Source organism: Calypte anna, chromosome 7 (assembly GCF_003957555.1).
Source record: "Calypte anna isolate BGI_N300 chromosome 7, bCalAnn1_v1.p, whole genome shotgun sequence".
NCBI lineage: Eukaryota > Metazoa > Chordata > Aves > Apodiformes > Trochilidae > Calypte > Calypte anna.
Window position 1 is genome coordinate 31379009 of NC_044253.1, and position 22215 is coordinate 31401223.

The 22215-nt window shown below is 40.6% G+C and overlaps 1 protein-coding gene across 3 annotated transcripts in view; it reads left to right on the top strand.

The window, feature by feature from the left end:
• Positions 1 to 22215, top strand: part of ERBB4 (erb-b2 receptor tyrosine kinase 4) — a 629260-nt gene that overhangs the window by 502985 nt on the left and 104060 nt on the right. For all 3 annotated transcript variants that reach the window (XM_030453944.1, XM_030453945.1, XM_030453946.1), the window contains exon 20: positions 21566 to 21751. In XM_030453944.1, the coding sequence (XP_030309804.1) occupies positions 21566 to 21751 (186 nt within the window). The remainder of the gene's footprint in view (positions 1 to 21565; positions 21752 to 22215) is intronic.

Genomic DNA, 22215 nt, shown 5'->3' on the forward strand with positions numbered 1-22215 from the left:
GCTCCTGAGAACTAAGATTCTGGGAGCTGTCAGCCACAGCAAAGCATAATGGGGGGAGAAGAACATTCAAATACACTGGATTTTAAAAGCCTTTTTACACTACTGATCTGGAATATTGCTAATAAGAGGTCGAGATCATAATTTTTATCAGTGTTCTATGTTCACAGAGATAATGCACTCCGTTTTTAGGTCTGTGTCAAGATGAAGTTTCATTGACACTGTGGATATCTATAGACTATTTAGTGACAATTTTTTGACAAATGGAGAAATTTACACTTATTGTGAAAATCCCTCTTGTGAACTTGTAAATTACATAGGACTTTTTAAGTCTTGAAGATCTGTTCAATCTGTAGACTTAATTTGATTAGCATTAATGAGACTATAAACCACAAGGAGAATGTACTCCCATTATATAATCTGGTTTTCCATCTAGAAATGGATAGAAACGTCTGGTTATGGATTTAGCTATTTCAGACAAATTACCACATGTGAGTTCTCAGGCAATTGAACGAAGGCTGTACAGATGAAAGGATTTCTTGTGCCTTTTACAGAACACTGCACATTTATGTTTATGACTTTCAGTAATCATTGTGCACAAATGAAAAAAAAAAAGGCCATTTCAGCTCTGTTCAAAAGGAATGAATTGTACTGAAGTGATAAAGAGTAGTAGGTGTTTGCTTAATGGACAAAATAATGGTCAAGAGTTTTGTTACTGATAGAGCTCCAGAAAGAGGAGAGCTGCTATTCTCCAACCTTTGGAAGTGAACATGCAGGCAGTGCAAGGGTGCTGAGTGTGATCTGTGCCCCATGTCCAGTGTTGTTAGTGATGTAGATTTGTGCCTCAAAATGAAGGAAATGTCAGAGGAATGAGTCAGTGGAACTGAGCAGCTTGCAACAGCTGAGAATCTGACTCAGATAGTGAACTGATAGTCCAATTCCCTGGACCACATTCCCCTCCAGTGTATGCATCATAATGTCTCATAAATGGTTCAGAAGTTATGTAGGTTTTTGGACAGTAGAGTTTTTAACTAAGTAAGTTACAGCCACACTAGGAAAGATTACATTTCAAAATAGCAGTTTCTCATGAGTCTCTAACCCAGTGCTAACAAGGTTTGAGGAAGTGAAGGTTGTTTTTAGTCCTAGAAGTTAATAGAAACCTAAAGGTTACTTTTAATCACTATAAGAAGAACTGAATTTCATCATTGATTGATATAAGTGACAATAAGGAGAAATAAGATGTTTTCTATCAATGCTGCATTTGGTACATGTGCAGTGGTCTGTAACATCCTTTGCTGTACTGCAATGATGATGATTTATTTTCTTTTGTAATTAGTGCTCAAGCAATCCTACAGATGTTCTCCTGTCCTTATCTCCTAAGCTCATAATTTATTTCCTGAAAAACAAGTTTTTAAAGAGAATGATCTAGGCATTGTTTGCAGGTTTAATATGACTGCTCCTCTGTGTCCCACAAAGGACATAGGTTTTAACTTTTTAGATTATTAAGCTATTATGAGGATATAATTTAAATAACATTCATTGAAGATTAAGTTATCATAGAAAAGGTCCTTGATCAGTGTAACTATCCTGATAAAACTTGGTAATGTTTACTGGTGTTATTTTATGAGGAAAATTTCAGTGTACATTTGAAAGCAAAATGCATCTGTTGTGATTTCAGTAAGAAGAGTGCTATGAATAGCTGTTGGTTAAAAGCAGTTGTATCAGATTTTTTTAAAACTGTATAGGTGGCTAAGTGCCATTATGAATGTAGTGGGGGTTGACTCTTAAATTAGTGTCTTATATGTAACATGAATGGGAAGAGGAGGTTTGTGGCAAGGAGGTGTCATTAAAGGAGTCACACCCTTGACTTGCATTTTTTTGTACTTGTCAAGTACAGGTGTGCTTGTGTCATCAGTTACTTTGTACTCAATTGAATGTGGCCTTGTATTTGCAAGTAAACCAGCATTCCTTTTAGACAGACTCTAGAAAATGTAAAGCCTCTTGTAAACAGTGGTTTGTGTGCAGAGAGAGTACTTGGGGCAGTGAAGTGTCAATAGAATTAGCTGGTATAGATGTTAGCAGCATGGTCCTTAGGTTCTGGATAAAACTTCTAATGTTGGCAGAATGTAAGTCTAAAAGTGCTCTGTGAGCACCTGAAATTCTGCTAAATGTTATGCTAAAAGAGTAAAGAACAACAATTTGGCTTGTGCACTGTCATTTCAGTACCTTGAACACTCACTAATGGATCTGTAATTACTATAATTATTATAATTATAATGATATAATGCATGATGTTCGTCCCTCCTATGGCCAAACACCTCCCACCCTCCTCCTCTCAGGGGGTGATGAATTGGCCATCATCAAAAAGTACATCCCCCATTTAGGATTTTTCTTCAGGGAGATGGAGCAGAGTCTATTTTCCAGGCTTTCTCCACTCATTCCCAGCTGGCTCTTTTTCTACTGTGTCTATTATAACAGTGCAAGCTGAAGTCTACCAGGTAACCCATACCACCTTCTCCAGTGCAGGAGAACGTACACATGGACTTCTGTGGATTTGTTTTCACTCTTTAGAGGTTGTTGCTACTGTTGTACAAAATGTAGTTTTATCTTTTTTCCACTGATTTTTGATAATGTGTTACCTCTGGAATAACTTCACAGCCTAAAGAATTTCCCCACAGGTGTTGAAACAGGTGCTTAAGTTGTGGGTTGTAGTTTCTCCTCTCTGCTTGGCTGGTCATGCCTCATCATCCTCAGGAGGGTGCTGGAATTTGAATTCAGAGTGAAGTTGTTCTTGCTACTGCTCTGCCTGCAAACCTGACTGGGAGGGGAGTCACCAGCAAGCATGGGGAGCATCAGAAGGGAAGGATAATCCTGCTCCTCACCTTAAGGCTGGTAACAGATTACATGAGGGTCTTGAGTTTTAGGGAGGGAAGAGAGGCTTGTTAGGAGGAAAAAAGGCAAATATGTGAAAAGGCCACTTGAAAAGTAGAACAGGCACTTGTAATTTCACTTGTGAAAACAGTTTCCCTTCATCAGCCTCAAATTATTTGACTGTTATGATCATCTAATAGTCAAGCAGCCATTGGCTTGTTCTGATGGTTTAACATCAAGTCAGATTCTTGACTTACAATGTAAAACATTCTAAGCTAGAAACATGCTGCAGTTGGAAAGAGCAGCAAAATATCTTTGAGGAAAAAAAAAAATCTTTAAACTAATATGTCATGGGGAAGCAGACAATTGATAAGGGCCTTTTCTCTCTAGCCCTCTAAACTTGGTGTTTCCAGAAAGTAATCCTGCAAGCTGCAGTTCTGTCCAGGGTTATGATCCACTTACAAGTTTAATCTATCCTCTCTGAACTTAAATGCTCCATTATCTGTTAGAAAATAATTAGAGGTTGCAAGCACAAGTCTGCACACACAGAGTTCCTTGGGAGTCCCTGAGCTCATTGAGATGGAGACAGTTTGACTGATGGTGGTCAGCTGATACTGGGCCAGGAGCTAATAATAGAAGGCAGTGCTGCTTAGCTAGGTGAGAAAGTTAACTTGGGAAAAATTAAACTGAAGGGTTTGGGATTTATGGTTGGAAATAAATTTCCCATTCACATTTGTTTCCTGCTAAGAGAGCTTCAGAGGCAGTTGGTTTCTTTTATGGTTTTATAATTAAGATCTAGGGGGCTTCTTCACTTGCCTGGACTTAGCTGTAGCTCCCTGCTGTCTCTAGGAGCAGCTCAGTGTGCATGAGAGCATTTGTCAAGCCAAGTGTAAAGGTAGTAAGTGACAATGACCTCCACCAGGCATGCAGCAATCAAATTAAAGCTGTGTATAGGGGGCTTATACCCATATTTTTTATTTATGTTTGGCCTAATCAAGTTAATAAAGCAGACAGTTGTCTTGTACTGCAAAACGAAACATTTTCATAATTTGTAAGCTTATCTTATGATAAAGACAAGTCCTCAAGACATATAGAACTTATCTTTGTTTCAGATATTTCAAGAGGAAAAAAAAAAAAAACAAACCATGTTGGTGACTAGCAAAAGAGAATTTTACTTCCTGTTTAGCTTGAAACCCTCCAGAGATCTGCACAGGTCTAGATGCTTTCTTATTTTCTTTATCTGTGCCTAGCTGCCAGTGTGGAAGATATGCTGGAGATAGAGCTGGCTAGTCTGGGGGGGAAGGTGAGAGAAGACTTCTGTTTCCACCACTGGCATTCCATATAGGAAGGTTGTAAGTTTGTAAGTCCCTTTCTTGGACTGCTGTGGCTTTCATAGAGCCCTTGGGGTTCCCTGTGGAGACACAGAGTGCAGTTTCTCAGATGACACAGATCATTTAAGCTGACTTTCCTTGTAAAATCCAGCTTTATGTGACTATGTAGGTGGCTGATGAAATATTTTTGTCTGTCTCTGGCGTTATTTTTAATTCCAGGTATACATCTCATTTTACCTAGCCAAGTGGTTGACCCAGGTCTTCAGCAGTCCACCTAGGTGCTTCTGAAAGTCTGAGAAGACATTACTATTAACAGTAGTTGCATAACACATAACACAGTAGTTGCACCTCACAGTCATCCCACTGATTACATGTCTGCTTGGGAAATGCAACCAAGTTAATCTTGAACCTCATTTTAAAGGGTAGCTTTAGGATCAAATTAAATCCTTTATGGCAGTAGTGAGACATTTTTTCTTCACCTCATCTGCTGTCATTTATGTAAACATCCTCCTTTCTGACTGGTGAGAGGTTCTCTCTAAGAATAGCAGCTAATGAGCAGCAGTGCTGTGTGCTGCCTGGCTGTGTGCTTCAGCTGGGATTTACACAGATTTTCACTCCATCATGTCAAGTCACTGTGGCTGGGAGGGCAAGGGCTGACCTAACTCAGCTGACTGTAGATTCCTTTTTGTGCAGTCTTACCTCTTCCTCCTACTTATGCACACTGTAAGTATAACCACTTAGGAGAGGGTGCTGTTTGCCTGTCAGTTCCAGTGACAGAAGCTGACTGTGATTGCAATTATAATTTCCAACTTGTCCAAAGAAGCCAGAAATCAAGCTGCCCGCGAGAACTCTGCATACCATGCACAAGCTCCAAGAGTGATCAGCCTCTACATAAGCTGTGAGTTTATCACTGTTAAAGGTTAACAGCTTTTACTTATCTGAAGATAAACTATTGCAAGGTCACACTCCTGTTACTGCTATCTTAAGTAATGATTTTCTCTTTAAATATTTACTTACTCCAGTATTTTTTCCTTCCACAGTATGCAAGGGTAAGATGTGTATGGTAATTTTCCATATGCAAGGGCTTGTGGGGAAAGAATGTACAGGAAATGGAATGGAGTACAAGCACAGGTAGCCAAGCCAGGCTGTGTGGAAACAGTTCTGCTGGCATAACACTCCAGCTGAAAAATACAGTGAGGGAAAAAGTTTGCTTGCTGCTGGTGATGAGGGGAATTCTGAGCCCTGCTGATATCAATGGGAGCTGTGAACTTGCCAGTGAATTCAGCAGGGTCAGGACTTCACCTCCAGAGTCATCCCTTCAAGTAGTCTGCCACAGGTTTAAGGGAGAATCACACTGTAGTGAGTGGCTAAAGTTATGAGTTATTCCTAAAGGAGTTAGGAAGGTGATGCTGAAGCTTTTTGTCACTGGCAATTGGAGAACTCCTTATGTAAAATATGTATCACCTCGTGACCAGAAAAACCTGCGTAAGGTGGGGTGAATCTATGAGTGGGGAGAAGACCAGGGAGGACTGTTAGTTTATTCACTGGGAAATGTACCTGGGGATTAATTGAAAGTATTAAAAATTCTTATCAAATTCAGTTAGTGGTTTTGACTGTAGAGTGTGTGTGAATCAGACATTTTGAACTGATGTCTTGTATGATGGTTACTTTTTATGAGGTAAACTAATAACATGGTTGGTAGCAGTTGCTTTGGAGTGTACCTTTGAGCTTGGTTACTGAAAAATGAAGTCAGTTACTTACTTAGCTCTATGTGTTAATGTTACAAAGGTCAGGATCCTGTAAAGTGCTGCTGTTTTATCAGGACACTGTGCAAGAGAGCTTTTTTGTAAAAGTGTTCAGAAACTGAACAGGCAAACATTGGAAATAATTAAAAAATTAGAGGGCAGAAAAATGGTGCTACAAGTATTAAAAGTGGCACACGATAGTTTAAGTGGGAGACAGAGGCTCTTGGGATTTGTATTCCATGGTGAGGTTTTTGGTGCTTACAGTACCACGGATCTCTAGGTCTTGGTATTGCACTGTAGGTTTCCACCCTTTATTATATGTTGAACTTGGATCTGATCCAGAATGCTTTGCTCCAGCTTAGTATTTTTGAGGACTTAAAGGTTCTTTGAGGGGATCGAGTACACCCTCAGCAGTTTTCAGATGACACTAAATTGAATGGGAGTGTTGATCTTCTTGAGGATAGGGAATCACTTTAGAGAGATCTGGACAGGTAAAATCAATGAGCTGAGGTCAGTGGGATGAGGTTTAACATGACCAAGTGCCTGGTCCTGCACTTTGGTCGAAATAACCCCAAGCAATGCTACAGGCCTGGGGAAGAGTGGCTGGAAAGCAGCCCAGTGGAGAAGGATCTGGGAGTACTGGTGGAAGGCCGGCTGAACATGGTGGCCAAGAAGGCCAGTGTAATTCTGGTCTCTATCAAAAACTGCACGTCCAGCAGGAGTAGGGAAGTGATTAAACCAATATACTTGGCTCTGGTGAGACCACAGCTTGAGTATTGTGTTCAGCTCTGGGCACCACGGTATAAGAATGATGTTGAGGTCCTGGAGCATGTCCAGAGAAGGGCTACGGGGCTGATGAGGGGTTTGGAGGGCATTTTGTATGAGGAGTGACTGAGGGAACTGGGGTTATTTAGTCTGAAGAAGAGATGGCTAAGGGGAGATCTAATTATTGCTCTTTACATCTGCCTAAAGGGAAGCTGTAGAGAGGGTGGTGTTGATCTCTTCTCCCAAGTAACTAGTGATAGGATGAGAGGAAATGGGTTTAAGTTGTGCCAGTGGACATTTAGGTTAGATATTAGGAAAAAATTACTTACTGAAAGAGTGATAAGGCATTGGAATGGGCTGCCCAGGGAGGTGGTGGAGTGTCCATCCCTGGAGGTGCTCAAGAAGAGTTTAGATGTGGTACCTCAGTATGTGGTGTAGTGGCTGTGGTAGCTGAAGTATGGTCGGACTAAATCTTGAAGGTCTTTTCCAATCATAATGGTTCTATGATTGTTTGCTTTGTATCTGGATGCCTGCTTTCAGGAGAGCAACCTTAAGCATCTTGGGAAAAGTTTCTACTGGATACTGTGAGGCCATGAACTTTGAGGATTTACAATTGTGCCCTCAGGTGCTGGTCTTTTCATCTGCACAACCAGCTGATGGTGTGATTTAAGGCAGAGGGGAGGATGCTACCCATGTAGAAACAGATCTTCCTGGAGTGGTAGATTAGAGCTGGTAGACTTGTAATTGCACATGAGAAACTTCTTTGAACATCATCAAAGTGACTGAGAGCACTGGAGTTCTCTGCAGAGTCTGACATTCAGATGCAAAGTGCATCAGTAAGTCTGACAAAACTTGGTAAAATGGAAGATAAGATTATTAGATAATGCTTGATGTGCTATGACAAGAAGCTGACGTGTATCCAGTTTTAAAGCAGACTTTGACATTGAGAACTGGGCAACTGGTGCTGAATCACCACTAGAAGAAACTGAAAACATGTATTTAGAAACTTTCTATTGCTTTATGTTTTTTAGTTGTGCCTCCAGCTGACATCAGCACTATAAAATAGGCACATGTTAATGTTTAAGTTCCTAAAGGGCAATGCATATGCCAGATTGTTGCCACACTGATAAAAAATGCAGGTTTTTATGGGCCCTCTGTTAATAAAAATGAGGTATTGTTTCCACAGGCTTAACTGTAAGGCATCCCAAACAAACCATCACTACTTTGAGGTTAATGGTAAATCTAATGAGGTTTGAGGGAAAGACTGAAGAAGAAATGTCTTGATATTTAAGTCACAGGAGCTGGCTGTAAAACTGTATGTATTTGCTTGCTAACCATTTTTGAAGTACACTTGTCTGTGATTTAGTTCAGTGCCAGATGGGTTGGCTACTATATAGCAAATTTTTCCTGAAAGCAGGGTGATGGGGCTGTGTGTAAGCTGCAGCTCACACTCACACATCAGCAGCAATGCAGAAGTGAGCAAGGGCAAAGGGCCCTGGAGTATCAATGCATTATATTTGTCATACTTGGTTTATGCTGCTGAAGTGCCAAGTCAAGTTAAAGTTATGGGTGAACAATGGGTTTTCTGCTGTAGTGAGAAAAAAAATCCAAGACCATTTTATATGTGCAAGTACTCTCCCTGTGTTTGTTTTTAATAGAAATTTCAGGTGACAGAAGCATAGGAGCTGAACTTGGAACATGAAGTATATTTTATCTTCAAGTCTTCTAAGAAACTGGTGTTTGGAGTACTTCTTAGTGCTCTGTTGCAAATAACACTTCAAAAAATAAGTGTATACCATGCCTCAGTGCTGATCCTGACACCTCTGATGTATCAGCAACTATCACAGACTTTTAAAAATTATATAATTAGCATCTGTTCATATTAATATTCTACATATTTTTTACAAGTGATGGTCTGTATTGCTGATTGTCACATAGTTGTAATGGCAGAAATAAGACAGGGAAATATGGTACCTGACTGGCTTGCTGATAATCTTTGTAATATTCTGCCAAGACCTTTCAGACTTCACTGCAGTATAACCAGGATAAACAGAGTTAGGGCTGTGGTTAGAATGTGGCTGGCAGTCTATGGAGCAGTAATTGTTGATTTAAAATGCTTTGTCCTTCAATACTGAAACTAGTTCAAAAAATAAACAAGCTTTTGCAGAGCAACATTTTCCATATTAACTTTGGTTCCATATTCTCTTTGTAAAATACAGTATCTCTTGGACTGTGTAAGATTAGAAAACCTGTGAAAACATGGTGAGTTTGTCTCTGATGGGAAAGTTTTTAGTCAAGATAGACAAAACAGATGAAGGGTAGAGGAATTATTATTATTATTATTATTATTATTGTTGTTGTTGTTATTGTTATTGTTATTATATAAATTTATAGATGGGACAATGTTAATTGCAACACAGATCTCATAACCTTTAAGCAAATTATTTGATGTGGTCTTTTAAAATTAATTTTTATTTTATTTATGTTCTGTTTTTACATTGGCTTAGGACGTTTACCTAGAAAAACAGATACTCTATTATATTTGTTTTCAAACAAAGCTGTTTTATCTAATTATCCCATGAGCATGTGGCTAAAATGACTTTTCAAATATCTTTTGGTCTCAGTCAGTGCTTGGCCCTAAATCAGGTGTTTTTAAAAAAGTGGGTGACACTGGATATAAGGCAAATTGTGTGTTACAGAAAGTAGAAACAGAAGAGAGAAAATAGGTATTCTTTCCTCTTATTTACTTACAAGGTGATGGCAATTGTATCCTGAAAGTTTCTGCTTTATATAGAATAGCAGGGTTTTACTTGAATAGACAAATGTGCATTGTACAAAATCCAATTAGTTTTTGGATAGACCAAGCCCTGTTATCTTAATGCTTTACATGACAAATGATATAAAAATGCCTAAGAAAATAATTATGTAGATTTTTGAGCTATATAGACAATTTCTAGCTGTTTTGCTTAATACTAGCTTCAAAGGCCTTCACTGATTGACTTGCAAAGGTAAATCCTGTGATATTGAGCAGTATCAATGCAAGGTAGGAAATGGCTGAGTGACAGAGAACAGTTTGTCTGATGGAACAGTGAGACTTCAATAAAGGAGGGGCACATGGAACAGGGAGTAGCTACAGGCAATTCCCCAGGCTTCAGTTTATTGAGTGGAGGTAATGTCCATGGGTAGACAACCCCCAGGCTGAATCTACTTGAAAACATTCTCCTGTGTTGAAGGCTTTTGCTAGCTAGGAAGTGCTCTTTGGTGGAGTTCAGTGGGATGATTTGTATATCTATATAAAATGAGAATTCAGCTCTCGTGTGTTTTCTGAAGCCAAGCAAATATTCTTTTTAACTAGAGCAGTGTTGATTTACATTGGTGGCTAGAATGACCTGCTAAAAGTACAAGTCCTCTGAAAAGTTGTTTTAGTGTTTGGCAAGAAATGGCATTTGAAATGAGGAAAGAGAGTGAGTTTCCTTGGTGAAATGTGTTCTTGACAAAATAGTGAAAAAGTTATTCATGTTAAAATATATTACCTTGTTGGAACTAAAAGGAGGAGTTTCTGTGGAAGCTTTTGAGTGGGAGATAAATTCCAGTGAGCTCCTCAGCTAGATGCCTCTCAGAGACACAGAATTTTCTTTGATCCCAGTAAAATGTCACACCATGATAGTCCACACACCTGCAAAAAACAGCTTCTTAAAAATGAAACTCTAAATGCGTGCAGCTAGGAATAGATAGGATGGACTAATTATATGTAACTCTGCTTCTGTTTTTCAAAAGTCATCCCACATAGATAAGTGTGTTTGTTAGAAGGGCTGGTGGTGTAACAGCTATGGATACTTTTCCCTGCTTTTTATTATGTGTCAGCTTCTTGACTACTGAGCTTCACAGTAAGATGCAAAATAGGTGCTAGCTGTTAAAACTCTCTGCAGTATGGATAGGGTTACTGAGTTGTAATCAGGGTGCAAATTGACTGTGCTTCACATCTGAAAGCAAGCCTGGTCTTTGTATGGCACATCCCTAAAGCTGCAGTGAATATGTCCCTGGGCACTGACTTTGGCACAGTGACCATAACTTGGGGTTCCACGTTTTCTAATTGTGCTTCCTTCGCCTGAAGTTTCCCTTGGGAGCAGTGTCACTTAGAAAGAGCCTTTTCTGCTTTCTTTCCTGGATAGCTGCAAGGTATGACTGGCTGTGGAAAAGCAGATTTACCCCAGTCAGCCTTGTCACAGTTTGCTGTAGGAAATGCTAGAATATTTGGGTTTTGACTTTTTTGCTGAATAGTTCTTTGGAAATTCTGGATCTTTGATACCATGCCACCATGCTAGCATAGTTAAATGTTCCTATGATGAAAATGTAATGTAAATTATTATCTTGCCATGTTCATACCACTCTCAAATTACAGACTGATTATAAAATAGGCATTCCCTCCTGTGGTGCTGCAAGCTTAAGAGGTGTTTGCCCATACATTTATGTTCTTGGCTTCTATACACTAAAGTAAGATCTTGTCTTTATGTGAATGCCTACACAGCTACAAACACAAATTTAAAAATACAGTTTTATTGACTGATTTGACCAAGGCTTGTGTAACAGACATTTGACCACTCATTCATGTAGGTTTGTCCTTAGAGTTGCTTGGCTCCCCCTGAGAGAAGTCTGGATCTGAATATAGTCATGCATTGAACATCTGACACAGTATTTGATGTTATTGCAAATGTCAAGGTTTTATCAACATAAAAGAAATTCATTATTATTATATTTGTGTGTGCATGCATAGAATCACAGACTGGTTTGAGTTGTAAGGGACCTTAGAGGTCGTCTATATCCAATCCCCCTGCCATGGACCAGGTTGCTCCAAGCCCCATCCAACCTGGTCTTGAATTTTCCAGGAATGGGGCAGCCACAGTTTCTCTGGGCACCTGTGCCAGTGTCTCAACACCCTCACAGTGAAGAATTTCTTCCTAATGTCTCTAGATAAATGTCCCCCAGTTTAAAAGCATTCCCCTTTATCCCATCACTCCATTCCCTTGCAAGAAGTCCCTCTCCAGCTAAAAGTCTCTCTCCAGTCCTGTCTAACTGCATTACTCTGACATAGAACATATTCAAAACTTGTGAAATTTTTGGGAGGAATGTGAAACATTATGGTTAGAGCGTAAGAGGACTGCCAGTCTTAAGGTTTATAAAAACCCCTTTGCCCTGAATCATATCCATAGGCAGGCCAGGGATGTGAGCTACCTTTGCTCCCCTTTGCTTTGACTTCTGAATTCCATCAGCTTTTCAGAGCCAGGTTACTGACCTGGGTGGGCATCATCCCATGGATGGCTGGGGAAGGGAGTGGAAAAGCCATCCTGGCTTGCAGCCACGTCTCCTCCCAGCTGCTGGCTTGCCCTCCGCACCCAATTACTGTCACAGGCAAACCAGACCCAACGTGAGGAATTTAATTTATTACCAATTAATATTAAATAGCTGATTTGGTATTAGAAAACAAAACAAAGCAACCACATTAAAATATTTATGGGCATCCCCCCCCCTCCTCTCCACCCCTTTCCCTGGCCCAGCAGTAACCAGTGCTGTCCCCACCAGTGGCTGCTGTGGCAGCTGGGCCTGACCGGAACCAGCTCTGACCGGTGTGGGGCAGCCCCAGACCCTTCCTAAGGGCCTCCCCTGCAGCACCCCCCCATCGCTGCCCTGCCATTACCCCTCTGCTCCTGGTTCCTGCTCTTCCAGGATTGTCCCAAAGCTGGGATGTGCCAGGGTAAGGACCGGGTGGCTGGGTGCAGGTGGAGGTTCCAGCCTGGCAGCAGCCTGAGGTGGGCTGGGAGTGTGTGGATGTTGCCCGTGGCAGTGGTTTGCTCTACAGTGTTTTTTAAAAGAGGTTTTTAATTTTGTCTCTGTGAGAAGGGTAGGGCACCAAAGAACAAAGAAAGCAGAGAAGGGCGGAAGAAGAGCTGAGGAAACTCAGAAGAAATTAGTGGGTAGAGTAACACTGAAAGGAAGAAAACTCTGTAACACAGAAAATGCCTCGAAGCTTTCGATGCCTTTGTGGGTCACTGCTGCCAGCTTGGTCAGAAAAAACAGTAAAACCTAACAGGGAACCACGGAGTCTAATGCAACCTTTTTGTTTAAATATCATCATCCCTTTGCCATACTGGAGTCTGAGTGTGATGCTCTTGTGCAACTGAATACAGGTGAGGGAAACATGAAATGAGTGGTCCAGTTTAAATTCTCAGTTGTGGGAGATAAAATACCTGAGTGTCTTTGATTAAAACAACTCTTAATGTTCATAGTACACTTGATGAAATTAGGTTTCAGTGTGATGCTGCCCCTTTAAATTGATCCTGAAGGAGGAAGTAGCTTGAGTGTGATTGTAAAGTCAAGCTTTTCAGCTATACCAAAAAATTTCAAAGAAATGCTCTAAGACTCTTCAAAAAGGAGTGAGAACTTAATTTTTTTTCCCTCCCCTCTATCACTCATTCTTGAGACCTTGCCATCACCCATCTTAAATCAAAAATCAAAGCAATAACTCCCTTCTTTCTAAAGGAATCAGCAGCTAAGGCTGAAATGTTTATAAGATGGTCAGTGGTAAGGTCTGTTTTCCCTCCTGTTCAAATAATGCAGAAATGATTGCTTTTTTAGACACTTAAAACCATCAAGAATTGTTGCTAGTTGCATCAAAAATTGTAAGAAACAAATCACTTTTGACACACATAATGGTGTGTGTCACATACTATAAGTAAAGCATTTGTCAAAATGATGTGTTATCTATACAAAGCAATGTGCACACTGTTAAACCACTTACACCCCATCTGCAAGGGAGAATGGCCAGTCTGAAACTCACTGTTCCTTCTTGAAAGTGCATTCAGTGGAAATGGTTCTGGTTGCTTCAGTACTGAACTTTTGGCCATTTATGCATAGAAGTGAACAGAAAATGGGGTAGATTTTACTTCATGATCAGTAGAATCTGTTTTCAGGCAAGGTTCAGAGAAAGGCTGGTGGGAGTTGTCCCTTGACTGGATGTTTGACAGAAAATCTTCACTTAGCTTGTTGTGCACTGGAGGTCTTTACCATAAGATTTGAGATTCCTGCTCAGCTGTCTAACACAACTGAGGAACTGAGAGACTTAATTGGTACAAAGTCAGCAGGGGGAAGTAAGAAGCATATGGTATGTGTGTTCCACAAAATGTATCTCCTACTCCTTCAAACACTTAGGTGTGTGCTGATCTCTAAGCATTTGAGTCCTGATGGAGTCAGCATGGTTGCCCATCCCCTCCATGTTTGTAGGCCAAGGACCACAATGCTACTTCTTTCGTTTTTCTTTAATTTTCAGAAAGGCAAACAGACAAATTTGCTTCTATAACTAGATGAAGGTGTCTATTCTTGCATGCTTCTCTCAGGTGGGCATGGAATATTTAAACCAGCAGTCTGCAAGCATCAGCTTTGAGAGGGAGAGCTTTCAAATTCCCTGAACCACTCATTTTAGTTTCAATCAATGTTTGGAGGAAAGTGGGGCATCCCTCTCTGCATTTGAATTGCATGGGGCAATCACAGGCATTTGAATTCAGTGTCAACAATGCAGGCTGTGCCTCTGCTTTGTTGAGTCACTATGACTATGTTCCCTCTCTGCTGTGTCTGAGTGCTGTGACAAGCAAAGGAGTCTCAGTTGGCATGCCTGCTCTGAGAAATGCAGCATGTTATAGACACATACCACCCCTAGAAAAGGCTGTTTGCCTCTTTAGCAATACCTCAGCTGCAGATCAGCTCTGCTTTTGGGTGCTGGAGTGCACATTGCTCTAGTGCTATACCATGCCTCACTCCTCACCAAGCTGCAGCCTGGATGCAGGGTTGAACACTCACCCAAAATCATCTTCACTAAGGACACTAGTCTGGAAACAGGTGAGCAGTACTTACTTATGTTGTGTTTCCATCATATTTGTGATGGGCCATTAGACCCCATTGTGATATTTATATATTTATTTTTTTCTTAATTTTTGACCAAGAAAATTTTGGGTGTAGTGGCACAGTTGGCACCTAGACTTTCAGACCTTTCTGAATGAGTAAATCAATCTCAGCATTTAATGGTGAGGCATACTTGTTCTCTGGTCTAAGCATGCAGTTATTCTACTTATCACCCAAGGGACCTCTGGTTAAGCTTCTTATTGGAAACTGGACTAGAAAAGGCTCAGATCTACAGAATCACAAAACTGTCAGAGTTGGACGGGACCTCTAGGAATCATCTAGTCCAACTCCCACTAAAGCAGGATCACCTATAGCACATTACACAGGCAAGTTTTTAATATCTCTGGAGGAGGTGACCCCACAATCTCCCTGGGCAGCCTATTCCCTGTCACCCTCAGAGTAAAGGAAATTTTTTCTTACATTTAAATGGAACTTCCTATGTTTTAGCTACGTCTCCACAAAGGCCATAACCACCCTTCTCAAACCTGTCATCTCTTTAGTCCTAAGCATTTTTCTTGGCTCTGAGAAAACACATGTTAACAGGACCCATGCTGTTATCTTCTCTATTCATGTATAGCTTCCTTAACATGGATTTCTAAAGCAAAAGAAGCATGGGGGCAGTTTCTAGGAGACTGGTTAGTGCAAAACTCTAACAGCTCTTTACACACCCTTACTAACAGGGTCTTGATTTACAGCTCTTGTATCATCCTGTGCCAGCCAAAATCAGTGATTCTGCAGAGAAAAAGTGATTGTTCATGTGAGTGGCATGGATGTTTTTAAGAGGTTGTGCTACCTCTCAGCTGAAGGGCAGACTGCATAGGTTAAGTTTGCTATAACCTAAAAACTTTTTAAGACCTAGCAGACAGACAAAAGGCATTGAAAATGTGTTGGACTGTAATTGAATCTTCCCTGAAGCGGGTCAGATGTGCATTCCAGACCCAGTCATTAGAAGCATTGCAAAATTAATGTAAAAAGCAGTGTATTCACTCCAGTATCTCTCCTATTACCAGAGCGCAGCTTGGGCTTTCAGAAAAATGCACAGCATGGTATAAAGTCAGCTTTTAAGTACATTTATTTACTTGATAGTGATGAGGAAAAAACAGGTGGATTGTACTTTTCTGGCTTCTTTTGCTCTGTTTTGTTTGAATGCAATTTATGGTGAAAACAGGTTAGAAACAGAAGGTTAGGAAACCAGAGATTTTTCACTTTGTCCCTGCTTACTGAACTCTTTTATCAGGTGCAGATGTTCATCTGGTTTAAATGAAGCAGTAAAATCTACCCCGTGCTTGCTGAATTGGGGCAGCAGATCAGGATGCAGCTCTGGGACACAAGTATATTTTCCCCTCAGCCAGATACTTAAATCTGATACTAGAGCATAATAAATGTTTCTTCAAATGCTAATTCTCTGGGTAGGTGAAGCCCTCAGCAACCAGCAGATGAGGCTATCAAGCATTGCCTTAGTCGTCTGTATGGGACTCTTAATGGTGCAGCCAGTTACATGTTTGAGTCTCCATAAGCAGCTGTGGGAAAATCTCTTGACCACTTCTGAGACCAGTTCTTGACCATTCAGATTTCCTTTAGAACACACTTTGGACTGGGCAGGGTGATGGCCCACTGTCAGCTCTGACCTGTTCCAGGACCCCTGTGTTGTCTGTTTGACATCTTTGGTATCTCTGATACAGTCTGGCCAGGGATGATTGACCATGTGTTTGGCTGGTGTACTAATTAATGAGGACATGTGGATAAATCTTCCCCATGGACAGAAGCATGGTATTGGTGTATTGCAAGTGGCTCATGCACCTTGCTGGTTTGTAAGCTAAATGGTTGGAGAAGGTGTCAAAGGATCCTCCTTAGGGACCAGCGTGGTGGCTAATATTTACATCCAGTTATCAGTTGTACTCATTAGCAATTACACATAAAAGCAGGAAAGGGGAACCTAAATACCATCTTATAAGATGGGCTGTAGGTGTTACTCAGGGAACTGTGGAAAACCTTTCTTCTCACAGTCTTGAAAACTGTTTGTTTGGGTTTTTTTTTTTTCATCATTCCAGAAAGCTGAAATGAAAATCTCACTTTAGTTGGACATTGGGTTACTTTTGAGAAAGAGCAATCAAATTAGAGGTATTCCAGACATGGCTGCAGACTATGGAGAGAGGAAACAATTTTAGGTGGGTTTTCCAAAACCCTCTAAGGACCAAAGGTGAATTAATTGACCTGTTAGAAATGGGTGGCTTGTTCATCAGCTTGTTCACAAGTGTTCTTAGCCTGGATATCTCTCTGTGTTACATTGTTACAGTGATGACCAAATCTTGTGCCTCAAATAAACTCTCTCTGCCTAAGCATGTTTGGACACTTTAATGTCAGGTGCTCTGAGGGCTTGTTCTGGCATCTCCCTGTAGATAGGTAATTGCACCTCCTCAGATGCCTATTGACATAGCTGTACTGACAAAAACCAGAGACACAGGATTGGTGACACCCCTCTTCTTTGGTGTGCTATTGCATTACTAAATACACATGGTTTGGAAGGGGCCTTTAGACTTCATTTAGTCCAATCCCCCTGAAATGTGCAGGGACATCTTCATCTGGATCAGGTTGCTCAGAGCCCCATCAAACCTGACCTTGAATATTTCCTGGGATGGGCCATCTGCCTCTGGACAACTCATTCCAGTGTTTCACCACCCTCATTGTAAACAATTTCTTCCATATATCTAGTCTAACTCTACCCTCTTTCAGTTTACCTTGTCCTGTTTACTCCTTGTCCTGTTGCAACAGACTGCTGAAAAGTTTGTCCCCATCTTTCTTATGGTCCTTCTTTAAGTACTGAAGGGCTGCTAGAAGGTGTTATTATAAGGTGTTCTTGGAGCCTTCTCTTTTCCAGGCTGAACAACCCCAACTCTCTCAGCCTGTCCTCATAGCAGAGGTGCCAGGTCAGCTTCAGCTTTTCACCCACCAGTGCCCTCAAGTCCTTTTCCACAGGGCTGCTTTCAGTCTCTTCATCCCCCAGCCTACATTGATAGCAGAATTTGCCCAGGTGCAGGACCTTGCACTTAGCCTTTCTGAACCTCACAAGAGGTTCACATGGGCTCACTTCTTGAGTTTAATGTGATCTGGTTTCTTTATACAAAGTTTCACATATGAGAAGTACGATGCTCAGTTAAACACAGCTCAATTAAGGTCACTTGCTGGTTTTTTCTGTGATGAGGCTGAGAGGACACAGCAATGTCCTTGTCTAGCTGCCTGTGGGATCAGATGCTTTCTGCAGTGAGGTCTTTCTTGACCAGCCTCAACTATATGAGCATTGCAGGCACTGTGTGAACAGAACATGCTTACAGAGTTAGTTTTTTGAGATCTTGTAGCACGCCAGCCTCAGCCAGCCAGGTCTCTCTGTAGGCTGTGAAATATATCATGGTGAGATAAGGGCAAGCTGAGCTCTAACACTGCTACCTGTGTCTATGTTGGCTGCCATGTACCTGTCCTGTCTGTGGCTGCCAGGCACTGCTGTGATAATTAATACCTTGGAAGCAACAGTAGCATTAACAAACTCCAGGAAGAGATTCAGTTTAGCTGGGGAGTTACTCTTGTGATAATGCTTCTTGCTTCTGCAGATTGGTGAAGGAAGGTGCCCGGTGTCAAACAGAAGCCTTTCAAAATTGTCACCCTTTCTCAGATGCCAGTGTAAGCACGTGGTGGTACACGTGCAGCCTCCTGGGTGAAAGACAGAGCACTGTAGCTTAATCATTTCTCTCCCCTCCTCTTCTGTTTTATTTCAACCTCCAGACAAATGTTTTGAAAGACATTGACCTGGGGCTTAGTTCCCACTTCATCACTGAACTTTAGGTGTGTGTGTGGATAGTAGGCTGTGTTTTTCTGTACCTTGGTTTCCTTTCCATTAAATTAGAATAGGGAAAATTTAAAAATCATTTGTGTAGTTGTGCCAATTGAGTGTAGAGACAAGAGCTGCAGACATAAGGCTACCAAAAAGTGGAAAATTGCAGAGGCTCATTTTGAAAGATCCCAGTGTCAGACAGCCAAGTCTGTGAGTTTAGGTGCCTTACTTGATTAAATGTTTTTGAGAATTTAATTGGGAACCAGGCTGCAGAGTGCCTGAGTGCCACAGAGATTGTAGCTTGAGGGTCTTCTGTGTCCAAGCAGATTTTAAAAGGTAGAATCTATTCCTTATTTGCTGCACAGATATTTAAAATGCCACTAAGTCATAATGTATCTATTGTTTATCTGTTTTGTCTAATTAGACCCCAGCAAAACAATTGCAATCTCCTTTACTTTGCACTTGTGCTGTGCTGGTGTAGATGTAACCTGAATTTAGTTCTCCCATAGATACTAGTTCAATAAAAATAACAATACTTTTACTAATGAGAGTTACTATGTGAAATCACGATTCATACTAAATTAGTATTCATTAGTGGATTAATTCTATAATGAAGGTTTCCCTGCTCTATGTTATGTGTCTCAATTCGTTACAGAGCAGTCCATAATATTTTATTAATAACTTTTTTTTTTTTTCTGAAGCCATTGCCCAAAACAATGGGAAGAATATGTGCTTTCCTGTAATATGAGAATAAGACAGATGGCACTGCTTGCTTTTATTATTGTACAGAAGTGTCTTTCCTTTGGATTCTGCCTAGACTTGTAGATGGCATGTAGCTGGAGACCAATGGAGCACATGCTTCAAATCTTGCCATCTGGTCCCTTGGTGAGCAAAATTAATATATTGTCTATATTCTAATCGTCTCTCATTGGAAAGAAATGTACTCTTGCTCCAAGTTTCTGGAGAGACTCTCACACGAAGAGAGAGAGGGAAACAAGTACTATCCCCGGCATCTACAGGAGAAAAATGAATGGGGTAGAAAGACAAAGTGAAGCAGAGGAATTTTGTGCTCTGAAACTGGGTAATGCAGATGTCAATAGGTATTTATTCTGGTGACCTTCAGTGGCATTTTCTAGTGATAGCAGACTAAAATTGTTTCCAGGAGACCCCATATATACCAGATGAGTGAGACAGAACTGTATCAATTTTAATGTGAGCAAAACTACTGAAATTAGGATTCTTTTTCTAATTTGCTACACTGGAATCCTCCTCAGAGCTCCTTGCCAATCATTCCATCACATAGTCCCTATTTATTAATGTATTTATTTTATTTTTTCACATACATTTAGGAAAAAAGGAAGAAGATGCTTCTCTTGATGGAGGCCATCTGCTCTTTTTTTTGTTGGGGGGGTGAAAAAGCCTACAATTAGTGTCTTGCTAATCTTTTCATTTTAACAAAACAAAAAAAACCAAGAGAGGGAAAGAAAGAGCAAGAACTATTATGCAAATACTCTGCAATTTTGTTTCAAATAATCTTTGTGTTATAATGTGCAATTTCCTTTAATACAAACTCAGCCTTCTTGCCAGGACTTTTTTTTTTTTCTTTTTGCCTTAATACAGGGAATGGAAAAGAAACTTTCATGAGTTTGGAGGGAGTACATGATAGGTTCCTCTGATGCCAAATTTTTCTCATCCTTTTCTTCTGTCTTTCTTTCTTTGGCACTATTATTACTGTTATTCTTTAAGTTGTCAGAAAGATGTCATATAGGTTTTTGGAGAAAGAAAGAAATAGAACTAAAATAGCTTTACAAAGCCACAGTTTTCTCTCTCTCTTCATTGTTCAATTGCCATGATGAAATCATCTTGAAACAGAGGACTCAGCTTAGTGAATGAGAAGGGTAAAGCTTTCACCCTTTCTTTTTTTTTAATGGCAGTGGCTGGTGATAGCAGCATTACCTGTAAGAACTGGTATGTAGGGTTTTTTATAAGGAGCTCCTGTGGTACTTGGCAGTGATGTGAACTTCAGGGCTGAATAGTGTAGCCAAGATTAAGTCCTTCTGGTCCTTGGTATTGGACAACCTAGGCAGCCAGCAGAAAACCTCTGAAAACTTATGAACTGGGAAAGATAAAGTATAAACAGAAGAAAGGAGTATTGTCTTCTGTTTATTGTGTGGGATGGTGAGCCATGGAAAAAACTGAGTAACTCACCCAGCATCTATTGGTAGATGAACCATTCTTCTTTGGAAGAATCAGGAGCTGAGCTAAGAGGCTCAGGTTTAGAAAACTGCTGCTTTTTTGTAGTGGTCTACTTGTGACATCAGCAGGAATCAGGCAGGACTCTTTCGGCAGCTGGGCTGCTACTGAACCATCTCCACCACTGGTTTAGGTTATTGCTGTACAACCATCATGGAGAAAGTAGCACGATCACATCCTAATGGTGTAACAAATCTGCTGACTTTCACTAGGGCATCAGATACATTTGAAAGGCCCACACTAAACCTCCCTTTTCTCAACCCTTTATGATAGGCTGAACTTCAGGAAAGCTTCAATCAAAATATAAAATTTATGTGCTTAAACCTGTAAAATACCAAACATAAAATCCCTTTTCCAGGAAGGCATTTTAGTGCAGGTTAATCAAATATCTCGCCAAATGAGGCCTAACTGACCATCTAACCATACAGGAGTGGCATAGTTTTCTTGCATAAAAAAATCTGATGCCCAGTGGATTGACCACAAATTGGGAAATAAACTGTAGAGAAGTAAAACAAGAACAATGAGACATTTAAGCAGTCAAGTGTACCATTTGCATCTTTGATTCTGTGGCAGTAAGAGCACAGGGAAATAGAGGGCAGTGCAGAATTTCTTTCAGATGGGATTCAGATAGTCTGACCCATTGCTTGGGGCTCATTACATCAAGTACATGACATCAGACTGGATTTTGCCTAGGCATGCCTAGCACTGCATTGCCAGCTGAGGAATTCATGGTACTTGGGGGCCATGCTCTTTGGGAAATGAAAGGTCTCCTATGCACAGTGTCTCTAAGCACAATGGAGTAACTGGGTCACTTGTTGTTACAGGAAGCTCTTATCATGGCCAGCATGGACCACCCCCACCTGGTGAGACTCCTGGGTGTCTGTCTGAGCCCGACCATTCAACTCGTCACTCAGCTGATGCCTCATGGCTGCCTCTTGGATTATGTTCATGAACATAAGGATAATATTGGTTCCCAGCTTCTGCTTAACTGGTGTGTCCAAATAGCTAAGGTATGTAGATCGTGCTGTTCTTTTTCTGTCGTTTTCTTAACTAAGACATGACATGCAAAAAAAAAGGTACCTTGAAAATTGTTTGGATCTTGTGGTTTTGTTTATGATCTGATTTTTATCTTTTTTTGTTAAGCATGGATATGCTTTCAAGCAGGTTGGGTAGTTCTTGAAATACAAACTATTGTGGCTGCTAACATTATTAGAGATTACTTGTTAATATGTAAATGGAAGTGTTTTTCTTGTCTGTCTTTCAAAGTCAGTGTTAATGAGGGGTCTTTCCAAGGGGACATAGGCAAGAAATGAGAGAAGAAGCCCCTGGTGTGACATTTGAGGCCACAGAGTTATTTTTCAACCTCTTCTACTGTCCATTATTTTTAGATACTGATTTCACCTGATGGTAGTTTTCAACCTCTCTGTATCTGTATTGCCAGTTAAATTCTGATATGCCATCAGTTGTCTGCCCC